General features: G+C 46.4%; 1 protein-coding gene across 4 annotated transcripts; it reads left to right on the plus strand.

Annotated features, from left to right (window-relative positions):
* The first annotated feature begins 1,299 nt into the window (after positions 1-1,299).
* On the plus strand, positions 1,300-12,076 carry HAUS1 (HAUS augmin like complex subunit 1). 4 transcript variants are annotated; one of them, XM_075078653.1, is made up of 10 exons: positions 1,321-1,337; positions 1,446-1,499; positions 2,854-3,028; positions 3,642-3,777; positions 4,822-4,956; positions 5,918-6,041; positions 6,825-6,890; positions 8,573-8,644; positions 10,540-10,587; positions 11,656-12,076. In XM_075078653.1, the coding sequence occupies exons 2-10, from the start codon at positions 1,479-1,481 to the stop codon at positions 11,737-11,739; spliced, it is 861 nt and encodes a 286-aa protein (XP_074934754.1). In that variant the 5' UTR covers positions 1,321-1,337; positions 1,446-1,478; the 3' UTR covers positions 11,740-12,076. The 4 variants fall into 4 exon arrangements, with proteins under 4 accessions (XP_074934752.1, XP_074934751.1, XP_074934753.1 ...); XM_075078651.1 differs by having other exon boundaries at positions 1,300-1,499; positions 4,840-4,956; XM_075078650.1 differs by having other exon boundaries at positions 1,302-1,499.
* Positions 12,077-15,137: the final 3,061 nt, after the last annotated feature.

A 15,137-nucleotide genomic window follows, 5' to 3' on the forward strand; every position in this document is an offset into this window, starting at 1 on the left:
CCAAAACCATTTTCCCAAAAGCAGGATCGTTCACCCCGTGTGCAACTCCACAAAGCTAGACCCATCTCTGCTCAAATATGAACTTAATAAAACACGTCTGCTCTGTGTGTTTTTCGGTGTCTTGCACAAAGGGTGAATGGTCCTGCTTTTTGGGAAAACAGCTGGGAAAACACACTACAGGCCCCCCCCCCCCCACTGGTGAACAAGTCTTATGATGGAGCACAAGTGTGCTGGGGAGCAGCTGAGGGAGCTGGGGGGGTTTAGCCTGGAGAAGAGGGGGCTGAGGGGAGCCCTTCTCGCTCTCTGCAGCTGCCTGAGAGGGGCTGGAGTGAGGGGGGGGCTGGTCTCTGCTCCCAGGTCACCATAGAATCATAGAATCGTTAAGGTTGGAAAAGACCGTTAAGATCGTGAGTCCAACCACTAACCTATCGCTGCCAAGGCCACCCCTAAACCATATCCTCAAGCACATCTACCCCTCTTTTAAACACCTCCAGGGATGGAGACTCCACCACCTCCCTGGGCAGCCTGTGCCAATGCCTGACAACCCTTTCAGTGAAGAAGTTTTTCCTAATATCCAACCTAAACCTGCCCTGACACAGCCTGAGGCCATTTCCTCTCGTCCTATGGCTTGTTACTAGGGAGAAGAGACTGACCCCTGCCTCGCTACAACCTCCTTTCAGGTAGTTGCTGGGAGCGATAGGGTCTCCCCTCAGCCTCCTCTTCTCCGGGCTAAACCCCCCCAGCTCCCTCAGCCGCTCCTCATAAGACTTGTTCTCTAGACCCTTCACCAACTTCGTTGCCCTTCTCTGGACGCGCTGCAGCACCTCGATGTCCTTCTTGTAGTGAGGGGCCCAAAACTGGACACAGTACTCAAGGTGCGGCCTCACCAGTGTCGAGTACAGGGGCATGATCACCTCCCTGCTCCTGCTGGCTACAGTATTCCTGATACAAGCCAGGATCAGTGACGGGACGAGAGGGAACGGCCTCAAGCTGCGTCAGGGGAGGTTTAGGTTGGAGATGAGGGGAAATGTCTTCCCTGCCAGAGCGGTCAGGCCCTGGCACAGGCTGCCCAGGGAGGTGGGGGAGTCACCGTCCCTGGGGGGGTTCAAAGGACGTGCAGACGTGGCCCTTGGGGACATGGTTTAGGGGGCCTGGGGGTGTTGGGTTGGACTTGATGATCCCAGAGGTTTTGTCCAGCCCTAACAAGTCCATGATTCCAGGAACTACACGTCCCATCAGGCCCCGCGGCGCGGCCCCGGGGCGCGGCGGAAGCCAGGGGGCGGTGGGAGGCGCGGGGCGGGACGCTGGCAGTGGCCATGGAGGCGTCGGCGGCTGCGGTGGTCACGGCTGTGGAGGCGTCCGCGGCCGGGGAGGCCATGGAGGGCGCCACGGCCATGGAGACGTCGGCGGCCGCGGAGGCCTCGGAGGGGGCCACGGCCATGGAGGCGTCGGCATCGGCGGCCGCGAAGGGGAAGGCCATGGAGGCGAAGCTGTATCGGGTAACGGCGGGTCTGGGCGGGTCGCGGCTCCCCCGGTGCGGCGTGTCCGCGGGCACTCACCTGCCCGGCTGCTCCACCCGGGCCCCGGCGGGGGGCAGCGGGGAAGGACCCGGCTTAATGCGGGAGGCCGCGTCCTCCTCTCCCCGGAGCGCCCCGCTCAGCCCTTACCGTGGAGGCACCGGAGCGGCGGCGCGGGAAGCTTTGCGGGGCCCTGGCGAGGGTGGCGCAGCTGGGCTGGTCCTGGGACCTGCGGGGCTGAAGAGCAGAAACGGGCCCGTGCCGTTCCCGTGCTCCGTTAGAGCCTGGGGGACGCGGTCTCTGGGTGGGTTTTGCAGCAGCAAAGTCTGTGTTCACCCGCTTCATCCTCTTCTACCCACTAGGTAACAGCCCGGGCTCGCTAGCCTTTAAGTATAAGCTCGCAGCTGGTTTAGATTGCTGGGTTATGAAGATCTTAGGTGCCCGAAGTTTTTGCATTTCAAATCGTTGTCCCTAGAGAGAGTGGCAGGAAGATGCAATTCATCCTTCGATCGTGAACTTGGCATTTTTGCAGTATTAGCGTTCTCATCTATACATAATTCGAGTGGTTTGCGTCTAAGGGCTTGATGGTTTTCTCCCCAGCATAGTTCAGGGAGATGTTTGCTGTGAGCAGTGTATGTAGGTGAGTTGCTGGTATGGGGGAAGTAAAGAAGGACATGCTAGAAGTAAGTGACTTTTTAGGTTATAAGGCTGGGTCCTTTTCCATCATCAGGTTGCTTAGACTTAGGCCAGGATTCATGTTTCCTCAGTGTTGAACCTCCACGTATTCAGTTACTGTTGGGCGTAATCTAATCGTCTGGTGCTGCCTGAGAGCACTGTGTTGATCTCTCACGCATTTCTGACCTTCTTCTTAGCGATAGAAATTGTGCGTTGCGGGGCTCGTGCCTGCAGATTGCAGAAACTCCTGCTCCCCCGCTCACCCATAGAGACCGTTCCCAGTGATAACGGTTGGGACAATTTTATCCCACGCTTTTACCAGCTGCCCAAATACGCCTTTAATATCTCTTGAACTGTTTATGTGTCTGTAAGCAAACAGGTCATGTGCATAAAAAAAAATAAAATTTTATCATCTGGAGATAAGCAGGTGTCCAGTGAAATGCGGGAGATTAAAAAGGAAACGGTTTTCCAAACTACAGAAGGTGTTTGAAGAAGAGACAAAGGAATCTCTGTCTTCTTTTTCCACTCGTGCCTTGACTGATGTAGTGGGAGTTATTTTTCAGGAATGTAGAGCTTGCAGCACCTTACATTTCTCACATCTATAAGCTATTTTCTGTTGTTTCACTTGACGGTTTAATCTTTTTTGACCCTTCTCTGGCAGATTGCATTATGGCTAAAGAAAGTGTATGGGAATCGGCCTGTTCCACGGTACGAAGTGAATGCGAGGACAATTGATATCTTGTATGAGCTTGTAAAACACAAGGAAGCCAAGGACAGGGACATGGCTTTGGTGGCAGCGGAGCTGAAGCACAAGGCTAAAGAATATGAAGCGCAAGGTGAGTCTGAAGTTCCAGTTCTCAGTTCCATCAAAGTTAGTTTTCCCTAGTGACCCTGAAGATTGTCTTTGTTAAAATCTTACAAATAATTAAATGTAAATAAATATATACATATGTGTATATGAACAACCGGAACGAGCTCAGCTTCTGTTCTGGTACTGTTTTTACGACAATGCATCCCATGCCTTGCTTTCAGGAAAATTTACAGTGACATAAGGTTAGCCAAGAGCAATTTTTAAGCCATCTTGAGCAGGCTGTAAATATGGACAAGCAGATTAATTGCTAAAACCTCCTAGCCTGCTGGGCTGAGTAGCACAGCATTGAAATATTGGCTGGATAGACAGGGAAGCAACCCTACAGCTGATTTAAGAGTCTGAGGTAGTGCTAATCAGCTGTTAAGGAAAACACTTGAGGAATATGGAACAACAGTGAGGTGATTAAGTTATGCTCAAGCTGTCTAGAGTGAGTGTTAGACAATGTGGTTTTTTTGGAGCGAGTGAGTGGTTCAGGGGACCATTTTTAACACGTGTGTTAAAACAGAGTCCCACCTAGGCCTTAAAAGAACAGTAATATAAAAAAAGAAATCACTATTTTGGGTTTATTTGTTTTCCAGCTAATTATCTACGGGGCATTCTCTTAGAAAGCCTGCATATTTCCCCGGGCAGTACGTCCAGGAAAGGCTTTGGCTCTGTCAATGACCTGGTAAGGAGCACAATGACACTTGGAACGAAGGACACTTCTCTTATCAGGTAATTCTTCCCAGTGTGCATCAAGGGTGGTGGTCTGTGCTGTTTCCCTCTGGTTTTTCAATGCAACAGTTTCTAACTTGACTTTCACACCAGAAATCTTACCTGTCCAGCTTCTTTTTCACCCCTTGGGCAGCTTTGGAGGACACAGGCACTGAGCACAAAGCTCTAACTCCTGATTATCCCAGCAAAGGAAGTCTCTGAAGCCTGAGAGGTGCCTTGGCCACAGTTAAATCCCTTTCTTGGCCCTGCTTTTGTGGTCAGTGGCTGCAGGATGCTGCCACTCAGACTGTTATGCCAGGTAGCACAAGCTAGAGCACGTTTCATACTGCTTAGGTAAGGACTGGGGAACTGTAACTGGTCTTCATCTCAGCTCCTCTTTCTTCCCTCACTTATCTGGCCTCAGTTAATGTAAGGAGATTTCCTCAGCTCATCCACAGAGAAATGGCAGGTGTTAGTCTGCTCTTCCTGGACCCCTTTCCCTAGCCTGGCTTTGACCCATAACACAGCAGGCGTGTGCTGAGCACCGGCAGTAAGGAAAGGCCAAAACTGCCTTGGAATCCAATTTTTATATGATGTTCAGGAGCTTGGCTCTTCCAGCTCTTCTGCTGAGCTGGTGGGGCAAGCAGCTTTGGACCATTTGGGAAGAGGAAGAGACCGAAATACTGCTGGGCATGTCTCAGGGACATGCATTTTCAGGGACTGAATACAGTTTCTCTGAAAGGCAATGTGGCAAGCCAGGAGTGGAGCATCTGATCGTGTCAAACCCAGTGGTTATATTCACTAGAGTGCCACATCTTGTTCACTTCCTCCTACTGAGATTGCTGGGCTGTTTCCCCTTACAGGTAGAATCTTTGTTAGTTAAGGGAAGCAAAGATTCTTAGTGACTTATTTTACTTTCCTCCTCTAGAATAGCTCACAGTTATCTGACATATAATAATATGAGAACAAAAAAGTAATTTGTGGAAAGTGTGGAGAAAAGAATAATTTCTGTGTTTGAGAAGAGCTGACTCCTCAGCATTCCCTTTGAATCTCTTTTTTCACCAGCTTATTCTGTGCCATCAGTGATATGACTTCAGACCTGTATGCAACAGAAGCAAAAAACATTGAAATGCAACAGGAATTGACCAAGATTGGGAGAAATCTAACTGCAGCATTGGCGCTGGAAAAGCGGTTACAGGAGTAAGTAATGGATGAGAAAAGGGAGAGATGTAAGCAATACTGCTGATCCCTGCAATGTGGACCATTGACAAGGAAAACTGAATTTTCATTGTTTTGTTGCATCTCTGATTCACAACATTTGGAAGTATCTATCAAAAGCCATGTTCTACAGACACATTCAGTAATCAAAAGAGATTTGGGGTACCATCAAACCCATTAGTTAAATGCAAAAATGGTCTACAAGCAGTTTTCAGATATGGGCTGGCATCTTCCACCAGTTGCCTTCGTCTGAGGTCGAAGGCAAACCTGATTTTCTTAACACATTTAGTGTGGGCTCTGTAGTAATAGTGAAGGAGCCAGGTAAAAGAAAAACTGCTCCCAGGTAAGAATTTCCTCTAACCAGTGTGTGGGATACTTAAAAACAAAACAAAAATGGTATCAAGTCCATTCCCTAGAGGATGTAATCTGAAGCGCTTTGCCAAGCATGGCAGGATCAGCCCCTGCCTGAAGTGGGGATTGGCCCAGATGATCTCCACAGCCCCCTTCCAGTCCAATTATTTTCTGGCTTTTGTCTTTTAAAGTAGTACTTGTGGCACTGCTTGTAGTAAAGATGCCAGACCTGTGTGCTCTGTGCAGGTTTGCTGTGGCCCCTCTCTGTGATCTTAAGTTTAGCTTGCGTAACAGGTGTCTGACTGAATTAGGGAGTTATGCAGAAGACTATTACACTTCGCTTTTATGCAGATGGCTTTCTCCTTGGCCTTTTCCCCCCCCCCCCCCCCCCGATCTCTGGGACTCTGGATGTAACAGCTGTGAATGTTTCCACTGGGGAATCTCACTGCAAAATGCAAATTTTTCTCCGTTCTCTCCCTTTTTGTGTTGGTTGTGTTACAGTGTTTAGCTTCAGCATAGATAATTAAGCAGTATCTGTATACTGGTATCTCTTTGAATGCAAAAGTTTGTTCCTTTTTGTATTTTTTCAAAGTGATCTTACAGAAACAGAGAAACTTCTGGAAGAAGAAAGGGTTGTGCTTGACTGGAAATCCAAGGACTCGAAGTTCCTGAGGAGGAAATCTGAGGAATTAAAATATCGGATCAAGGCCGCTAAGGTAGATGGAAGGCATTTTCTAACAAGATGTTGTGGTGGGATGGCACAGTCATGTTTGGTCAGGCCCAAAATTGTAGTTACAGACATCCCAGGAGCTTCTTAAACTCCAGGACTGCGGACTCGTGGGCTAACAGGACAACATGATACTACACTTCAGTTGTTCCTGCTATATCTGTGTTCTCCCTCCAGGACATCCTATGAGAAATGCAAGGATGCTTTCTCTTCTTTCCCTGAGAACTGTATTAGCTCAGACTATCATGTGTTTATTGTGAGGTACTGTCATATAAGAGTATACAGGCAGCTTCCAGCAGAGCAGCTCATTCACTGCGGTAAACTGTGTCAAAATTCTGCATATAGCCATTTCCTGAAATTAATAAATGATTAAACACAGAAGGCAGGAGTTGCACTGTCTTCTTCACCTTTCCTACATGATGAAGGATACGTGAGTGCTTTATTTAACACTTGGATGCTGTCCAGTACCTTGACAAATATGTGATAGAAAATGTTGTGTTAAGGCTGATGACATTTTTCTGAGAAGCCTCTTCCCAGCCTTGCCACGTGCTCTTCTCCCAGTAGCTTTCTGGAAAGACTTGTTTATACAAACTGTAGCAGCAACTGGTTCATATACCAGCTATAGCTGTGGTACAGATAGCACACATTTCTGGTGTTGACAAACCGTGTTCTTGTTTGCCTGTTTAGATCAAAACCCAAGGAAAAGGTAAAATCTTTCTCCTCCCTGTTACATTTTGCGGTCAGTTATGAACAAACTCTTTCCTGTTTGTAGGAGCAGCTTCTTGCCACAGGCTTGGACAGATCACTGACACACGAGTCGCTCGTGATCCTGTCTGAGGTAGGTCTTTAGATACCAGGTGGATGTTTCTACAGTGGTACACGACAGGCTTGTTTTTTGTTGGGTGGTTTCAGGAAATGTAGCTTGCTACTTGGTTACCTGAACAAATATTAATGGTAAAAAGAAGCAGAAATAAAAATCCCATAGATGGATACCTCTGAACTGGGGAGTGTTGGTTGGGTTTGTCTCTCCTGGAAACTGGGAAGCATCTGTGTGTGCTGAAGTGGCACCTTTCTTGAGGGTTAGACGTGGGTTTATTTTGGACTTGGGAAGAAGCTTTCCTTCTGGACTGATGGAGGGGAGCTATTGGAATCTTTCTTTTTGTTGCCTTTTGGTTTTCCTTCTCTCTTTCTGCCTCTGTCTATACTTGGGAATATAGCCTACTAGAGAATTTTCATGGAATAAATTCCCTGCCACTGGAAGAAAACTGGCAGCCTGTGATCTGCCTCCTTCTCTCAGTGATACGTTTTACAAACAGACTGGATATTCTGTTGACTGTGTCTTGTTACATGGCTGCCTGGGTACTGCAGTTACTTGACAGAATGACCCAGGTGGTTCTTTCTGGTTTTTGTGAAATCAACCTGCTTTCAAACACTTCAGAGCAAGCAAATCTGAACCGCTGTGTGCTTTTTTTTTCTCTCGTGTCTTTAAATATAACATTTTTCAGCTGTATTGTAAGCCCAGGGGGATAATTCCTTAAAGGAAAAAGCACATTTCTTGAGTTACTGCCTATAGGTTCTCCAGCTTTGTGCTGAAGCGTTTGTACACATGTAACACGTATTTGTGTTTTTCTGTCTGCACTCATCACGTTTTAATATTATTTGCTATTAATGTAGTGAGAACTTAGTCTTCCTCCCCATTTTTTTTTTTTTTTGCTAGCTTTTCCTGCACGTCAGTTTAGCTGAACAATGAAAAGAGGTTTCTGGGTTTTTATGTTGTCGTTCTCCTGAGCCAGCACTAGGTGGCAATGCTTACATTGCACAGCGTTTCAGAAGCACACTAACCAAAAATCATTGGAGTCTTAAATGCAAAAAGTCATAGGTGATTTTCTAGACTCATCCCCTTCTAGAACCTGAGTGTAAGGGCAGGTCTGACACCCTGGCAGTTCTGTGTCTGCTTTGCCAAGAGCTCAGTGAATTGAGCCGCACAAGTGGCTGTATCTTCGGAGTGCATGTGGAAGGGGCTCAATTTTCAGCCCCAAAGAGACATTATTTCCCCTTGTTAACAGAATAAGCAAAACAGTGCAAGTGTAAGGGGAGTCCTTCTGCTGCTGCATGTGCAAAACCGTTTTCACACAGAAGCCATAGGCATGAGAATGTATCCCCTTCCTTGGGGCTCAATTCTCTCTCTGGCCTACTGTGAGGTTGATGGTGACAGTCCTCAGTCTGGTGGATTCTCATCTGAAATCCCCGCTCCTTTCAGGGAGGTGAGATCAGGTGGTTATGCTGTAAGAAAAGACATCTGAAGATGTCATGATAGCTCTGTGTAAAACTTGAACTGGGTTTGACTGACTGGTAACTGAATGAATAGCAGATCTTTGGTTTTCCATGGGTTTTAAGAAGGATTATGAAACACCAACATCTGTGAATTTTGGAATATTGTAGATAATCGTTGATCTGTTTCAATGATTTACATCACTTCTATAAGAGTACAGAAAATAATCTGCCTTGCCCTCTTCACAGGAACTCGCTGAACTGCAGAAAGAAATTGTGCCTTTGAAGAAGAAACTGGAGAGCTACCTAGGTTTACCTCCTGTAATTATTTTTTTTTACTGTCCTATTGTATTTGCCATCAGATTGATTTTAATGGACTTCAGAATGTAAAGGATATTGTTGTGATGGTTTCAGCGGACAGGTAGATACCCTACAGGCCTATTAATTGTGTAAACAGAAGACTTTATTTAAACAGAAGGCTATCTAATTATTAATCAAAGCCAAAGAATTAAGTATGCTTACCAGGCAAACTTTTTTCTAACAAAATGCGCAGATTTGCTGGGTGAGCTTAGTATCAAGGTGAATTAGCTAGAAATTGGGCAAAAAAATGTGGAAGAAAATATAATTTCTTAGCATAACAAATTTTTTTGAGATTTACCACTATGAGCTCTACATGTCATCAGGCTGTCAATATGGTGGGCACAGCATAGGTGCAGAGGTTGGAGCTCTGAGCAGGATTTTTAACGATTATGAAGAAATAGCCAAATGTAGGCGTTGTCCCCTAAACAAGCACGCTAGCTTGTGTGAGTACTGGCTGCTCCATCATTTTCTTTGATTTCTTTTGAGGGTGCTGGATACTCAGCTCTCTGAAAATGCAGGTTTCTCATTTAGGTGACCAAATTGCAGTTTGGAGAGCCCCTGTCTGTGTCTATTTTTTCATTTTATATTTTGGCTATTGTCACTGTTGGTCCCTGTGCTAGGAGTTACTACCAGACTGCTGTGGGAAGCGTCTGTTATAAGAAGGATTTTACTTTTTTTCAGATTAGAATGCTTGTTACAAAACACTGTTTCAGTTAAGGGTAATTTTGTGGACAACTTTTTAGTGGCTTAAAGAAGCCATGGGTAAACGAGGCTTTAGTCCGTGAAACAGAAGGCCTTGGCTTTGTGTGACGTCTGTACATCATCACCTGTGATATTTGGGACCACTAAACCCAAGTATTTCCAACCTCCTTTGGAAGATTGCCATTGCTTTTACAGATAAGGAGTTTTCTCTTTGTCATTCAGGGGAGAAATAGCAAAAACCAGTGTCAATAGTTGAACGGGTTTCAATTTTATTAAATACAATTGTAACTGTCTAGTTTAGTTTTGTATTTGAGTTACCTGATAAGGCCCCTGTTATCTCCTCATCTGAGCACCCTACAGCCTCTAATAGAGCTAACCTCAGACCTTTCTGTGTAAGACGTGAAAAAACATTTATTCCAGTTCTTATAAATGGGGCATAGAGGTCCTGAGAAACAGGCTTGTCCAAAATCACACAGAAGCTCTGCCGTTAATTACGTCTCTTGTATCATGAGCTCGGGACCTGTCTCCTGGCCCATACTTCTCCCATCACCTCATTAGCCCCTCCATCAAGTTCCTGCCTCTCAAGACATCTCTCTCATACAACTACTGCTGTCTCCCTCCTAGAAGAAAAGGATGAAGGGAGAGGGTGGGACTGCTTCTCTTTTAAATCAGTCTTGCTCCAAGAAGCAGCTGCCTCTTTTGCTCAGGCAAAACACGACGTTCAAATTGGATTAGGCTCTGCAATTCCCCCTTCCCTCCCTCCCATCATTCTGTCAGCGGAGCCAGGGAGAGCCCCGACGCCTCACTTGTGCTCCAGGCAGAAGGAGGGCGGAAGGTTTATAGTTGCAAGCTTATTGTGCTTTGGAAGATTTTTGCACGGATATGTTTAAAAGCTAGTTCCTCACTTGGTAGATTTGGAAAATTCCTAAATATAGGGGGTTTTTTTAGACTCTATGCCCTACCAGGCTTTTGAAAAATATGTGATTGCTCAAACCAAACTGATACTAGGCTTTTAATGTCAGTACCTTTTGCATGTGAAGGGTGTACTGATTTCATTATCCCTGAATTCCCCTGTGGCACAGACTCTTGCAATGATGCAGGGACTCTGTGTTTCCAGCTGAAATATTGATATTTATGCCATTTTCCCTCCTCAGAACATCTATTCTGCAACAGTGAAGATTGAAGAAGCAAAACGGGAACTGGTAAGAGGTTTTTTTTGTCTCTCACAGAGAGTGCTGTTTTAAATAAGTGCTGTTGTCCCAAAACAAGATACATATACAACCGTATACATATGGTTGTGGATTTATCTGCGTCAGATTGTAGTTTTAATGATCTCTAGAGGGAAATTTTGCTCTGGTAAGGCAGAAGGTGTGCATGTTGGTAGGAGGAACTGGTAGAGGAGCAGTATCTAAGCTGCCAAGGCAGTTGGGCATTATGGTATCAGTGGGGATTAGGTATCTGTATCCCCCTGGATTTGGTCAGCTTCACCTGTCCTTCACTCATATGTGGTGCAGCTTATTGGTCTCACAACCTCCCTTGCAGCTCCTGAACTCGCAGAGGGCTCTAGGGCCCATATTTTATTTAACAGCTGCCTTGTAGACTGCAGTGGGGACATTCCTCGATAAAACATAATGCCCATTTCATCCATGCTTGTATAATCTGCAGGTATGGTTGCTGCGAAACATTCACATGAAGCTATTTGGGAAGTTCATACGCAGCTTTCCTGAGTGGGGTGGGCCACATTTCAGCATAAAGCCTGTCTCTATTCCTTTGGGCTACTGTCTGCCTGCTCATAGATAAAGTACAAGGTATTCAGTGATAAGCTGTAAAGCTGTGATCAAAAATCACAGCTATTTGAGAGTACTTTGCGCATCTTCAGATGGGACTGCTCAGGTTGGTAAGCCACTTGTTTTTGATTCAGAAATACAAGCTCACCAGCCTCAGGTTTTAACCTGTTGAGGTTAACCACCTTTTATCAGGTCAGAATACTCACCTCTGTAGTGTATCTGTTCAGCTTGAAGATGTCTAATATCACACTGGGGTATGGTATAAAGGCAACTGAGCTTGTTTAGCCCTTCATTTGTAGATTTCTCTGCCATTGCCTGCAGAGACTACTGCTGTTCACAGTAGTGAGACCTTCCAGTCAATATTTGGATTCATCAGTGGTAGTAATATCGCAAGGTTTGATCATTGTAGATATGTTTGTCTAACAGGAATGTAAGAAAACTGTTTCATGGTCACTGATTCCTCTTGGTTTTTTGTCTTGCTAGGATGTCTTGGATGCAGAGTTCTCAAAGGAGCTTGATCTGCTGACTTTTGACCTGCCAGGGTCCAGCAGATTCGGTTTCAAATGAAGTGGCCTGCGTGGAAGAAGATTTCTCTTCTACTGTCTGTTTATTTGCACTAGAAAAACACTTTGGAATTCTTGCTGTACGTCTGCAGCTTTCTGTCTTACTCTTCTTGGTGTTGGGTGGCACACTTGTGACCTTCCAGCAAGCAGGCTCATTTGTTCGTGTAGCCTTGCATCTGTAAACTTCACCTATTTTTCATAAGGTAACCTCAAACTTACTGCCGCCTTTATCAGTTCTTTTTCCACATGTGATATGCACTTGTAACTGGCCTCTAGGTGGCACCTTCACAAGATGTTCCTGGCAGGATTTGGTTGACCATTACTAATTAGAATTGAACTGATCAGTGAGTCTTGTCTTTTTTTTACACAGAATACACACGGAATTGTATAGGTTGGAAAAGACCTGTAAGATCATCGAATCCAACTGTAAACCTGACACTGCCAGTCCACCACTAACCCATGTCCCTGACCACAACATCCAAATGCCTTTTAAATACCCTCAGGGGTGGTCACTCAATCACTTCCCTGGGCAGCCTGTCCTAGCGCTTGACAGCCCTTTCGATAAAGACATTTCCCCTCATCTCCAACCTAAACCTCCCCTGACGCAGCCTGAGGCTGTTTCCTCTCGTCCTGTCCCTGGTGACTTGGGAGCAGAGACCAGCCCCCCCCTCACTCCAGCCCCTCTCAGGCAGCTGCAGAGAGCGAGAAGGGCTCCCCTCAGCCCCCTCTTCTCCAGGCTAAACCCCCCCAGCCCCCTCAGCCGCCCCCCAGCACACTTGTGCTCCAGACCCTGCCCCAGCCCCGCTGCCCTTCTCTGGACACGCTCCAGCCCCTCAAGGCCCTTCTTGTCCCGAGGGGCCCAAACCTGAGCCCAGCATTCGAGGTACGATACTTCTTTTTTTTCCCTGTCCAGGCTCTGGATTGTGCTTTCTTCTGGAGTCCTGTCTTTGGTGGTGCAAGTACAGTGATGTCAGACTGTCATTACATCTGCTAGATCATTGGCTTTTGCTCCCTTGTTGTGTTTTGTCAATTTCAGTGTTGGCCACAGATTATTTTTTTCACTCATAGTGTGTTTGATAGTTACCAAGTTTGTGAAGGTCAGTTCTAGACTCGTGCCTGGAGTGCTTCACAGTGTGAGCATTTTCTTTAAACAGATGTGAACAGTTTAATTTCTCCTTAATGTCTTCAGCAGGGATTTTATATGTTAATCAAAGTGAACAATATGGAAATTATGATCTAGGGCTCAGAACAGTAGTTCGCACTGCCTTCTAAAGCCCTGCAGCATCTGAGACGGTCCACAAAGGGGATTTTCTTGTGTGTGTGATGGCTGCCTACTGTCATGGAAACAAGTTGAGCTCTGACTTGTTTCGCATGGGTCATACTATTGGCTTCATGGGTCAGCAAGTTGTATGGAGATGAGATGTAGCAGCATCAGCCTCCTAAGGTTCTGTCGTTTCATTGTCATCTGAGAAAACGGAAGCCCATGGCACTAACCTGTAAGGTTTGCCCATGTTGAAGGCTTTGGGAGGTACCAGTTTACTGATGACTATTTGTTGTTTCTCCTGATATTATAAATAGAGCTAAGCAAATGGAACTGGTGGATAAATAGCTTTTTTGATAGTGAAGTGATAGCTTTAGAAACAAACAATAAATCCCTTCTAAGACCTTTCTAGGTCTGAAAATACCTCAGTGTTTTTGCAGAACCACTGTGGGATGTGGCCATTTTGAAGCTACATTGTCTTTTCCAGTTCTATGTCAAATGTAATCTTCCAGAAGGGTCCCCAGAGACCTGTATTTCCATGCCACCACCACACTAGCCTTAAACACCCCAGCTTTTAAATGCCTTTTTTTTTTTTTACACTAAAGTTAAAAATCTGAAAGTGTCCTGTGGATGGAGAAAAATAAAAATCTAGGAAGAGAGGGAGCACCTAAGGACATCAGGCATGGATTAGGTCCCATTTCACAAACTCACAGAATCCCAGGTCGGAAGGGACCTCAGGGATCATCTAGTCCAACCTTTCTAGGAAGAGCAGAGTCTAAACAAGATGGCCCAGCGCCCTGTCCAGACGACTCTTGAAGGTGTCCAACGTGGCCGAGTCAACCCCTTCCCTGGGAAGATTATTCCAATGGTGACTGTCCTCACTGTGAAAAATGTCCCTCTGGTGTCCAATCGGAATCTCCCCAAGAGCAACTTGTGTCCATTCCCCTTGTCCTCTCCATGGGACTCCATGTAAAAAGGGAGCCTCCATCTTCTTTGTAGCTGCCCCTTAAGTACTGGTACACGGCGATGAGATCCCCTCTGAGCCTCCTCTTCTCAAGGCTGAACAAACCCAGCTCTCCCAGCCTATCCTCCTATGGCAGCTTCCCAGTCCTTTGATCATCCTGGTGGCCCTTCTCTGGACCCCTTCCAGCCTGGCCACATCCTTTTTGTACAGCGGGGACCAGAACTGCACACAGCACTCCAGGTGTGGCCTGACAAGCGCTGAGTAGGGTGGGATAATGACTTCTTTCTCTCTGCTGGTGATGCCCTTTTTGATGCAACCCAGCATCCTGTTGGCCTTCTTGGCCGCAGCAGCCACTGTTCACTCATGTTGAGCTTTCTGTCCACCAGGACCCCCAGGTCCCTTTCCACAGAGCTGCTCTCCAGCCAGGTGGATCCCAGTCTGTGCTGCACTCCTGGATTATGTTTGTCTAGGTGCATGACCTTACACTTGTCCTTGTTGACCTTCATAAGGTTCTTGCTGGCCCACTCTTCCAGCCTCTCCAGGTCTCCCTGCAGAGCAGCTCTCCCTTCTGGAGTGTCTACTTCCCCACCCAACTTGGTGTCATCTGCAAACTTCATCAGGCTACACTTGATGCCGTTGTCCAGATCACTTATAAAGATGTTGAATAACATGGGGCCCAATACTGATCCCTGGAGGACACCACTAGTGACATGTTCCCAGTTTGAAAAAGCTATTTACCACCACCCTTTGGGTGCGGCCTGTCAGCCAGTTCCCCACCCACTGCACAGACCACTTGTCTAGGCCGTAACGCATCAATTTCTCCAGGAGGAGGCTGTGGGGACCTTATCAAAGGCCTTGAAGAAGCCCAGTTGTGCTGGGCAACATCCAGACAAATAGCAGTGGTGTTCTCAGTGCAATTTGTAGGTGCGTCTGTTTGCAATTAGAGTTGCAAAAGATTATGGTAATGGTTTAGGATAGTGTGCCTGTCCCCAGGAGCTGTTACCTCACTGCAGAAACTGATTTCACTGATCTGCAGGATGAGAGGTTCTTTCTATTGCTTCATGTCCTCCCTTGAAGCAACAGGACCATGAGATCTGTATCTGATTGTGCTTAGGGTGTAGCTCTGATTTCTAAGCAGCTACAAGCTCAGAATGACACTGGTGTTGGTAAAGTGCCA

The sequence above is a fragment of the Phalacrocorax aristotelis genome, chromosome Z (genome assembly GCF_949628215.1).
Source record: "Phalacrocorax aristotelis chromosome Z, bGulAri2.1, whole genome shotgun sequence".
In the NCBI taxonomy this organism is placed as follows: domain Eukaryota; kingdom Metazoa; phylum Chordata; class Aves; order Suliformes; family Phalacrocoracidae; genus Phalacrocorax; species Phalacrocorax aristotelis.

Coding starts and splice junctions, on each gene's coding strand:
- HAUS1 (XM_075078650.1), top strand. CDS start 1,317: ATGGAGGCGTCGGCGGCTGCGGTGGTCACGGCTGTGGAGGCGTCCGCG. Junction 1,500..2,853: donor TGGAGGCGAAGCTGTATCGG/GTAACGGCGGGT, acceptor CTTCTCTGGCAG/ATTGCATTATGGCTAAAGAA. Junction 6,891..8,572: donor CGCTCGTGATCCTGTCTGAG/GTAGGTCTTTAG, acceptor CCCTCTTCACAG/GAACTCGCTGAACTGCAGAA.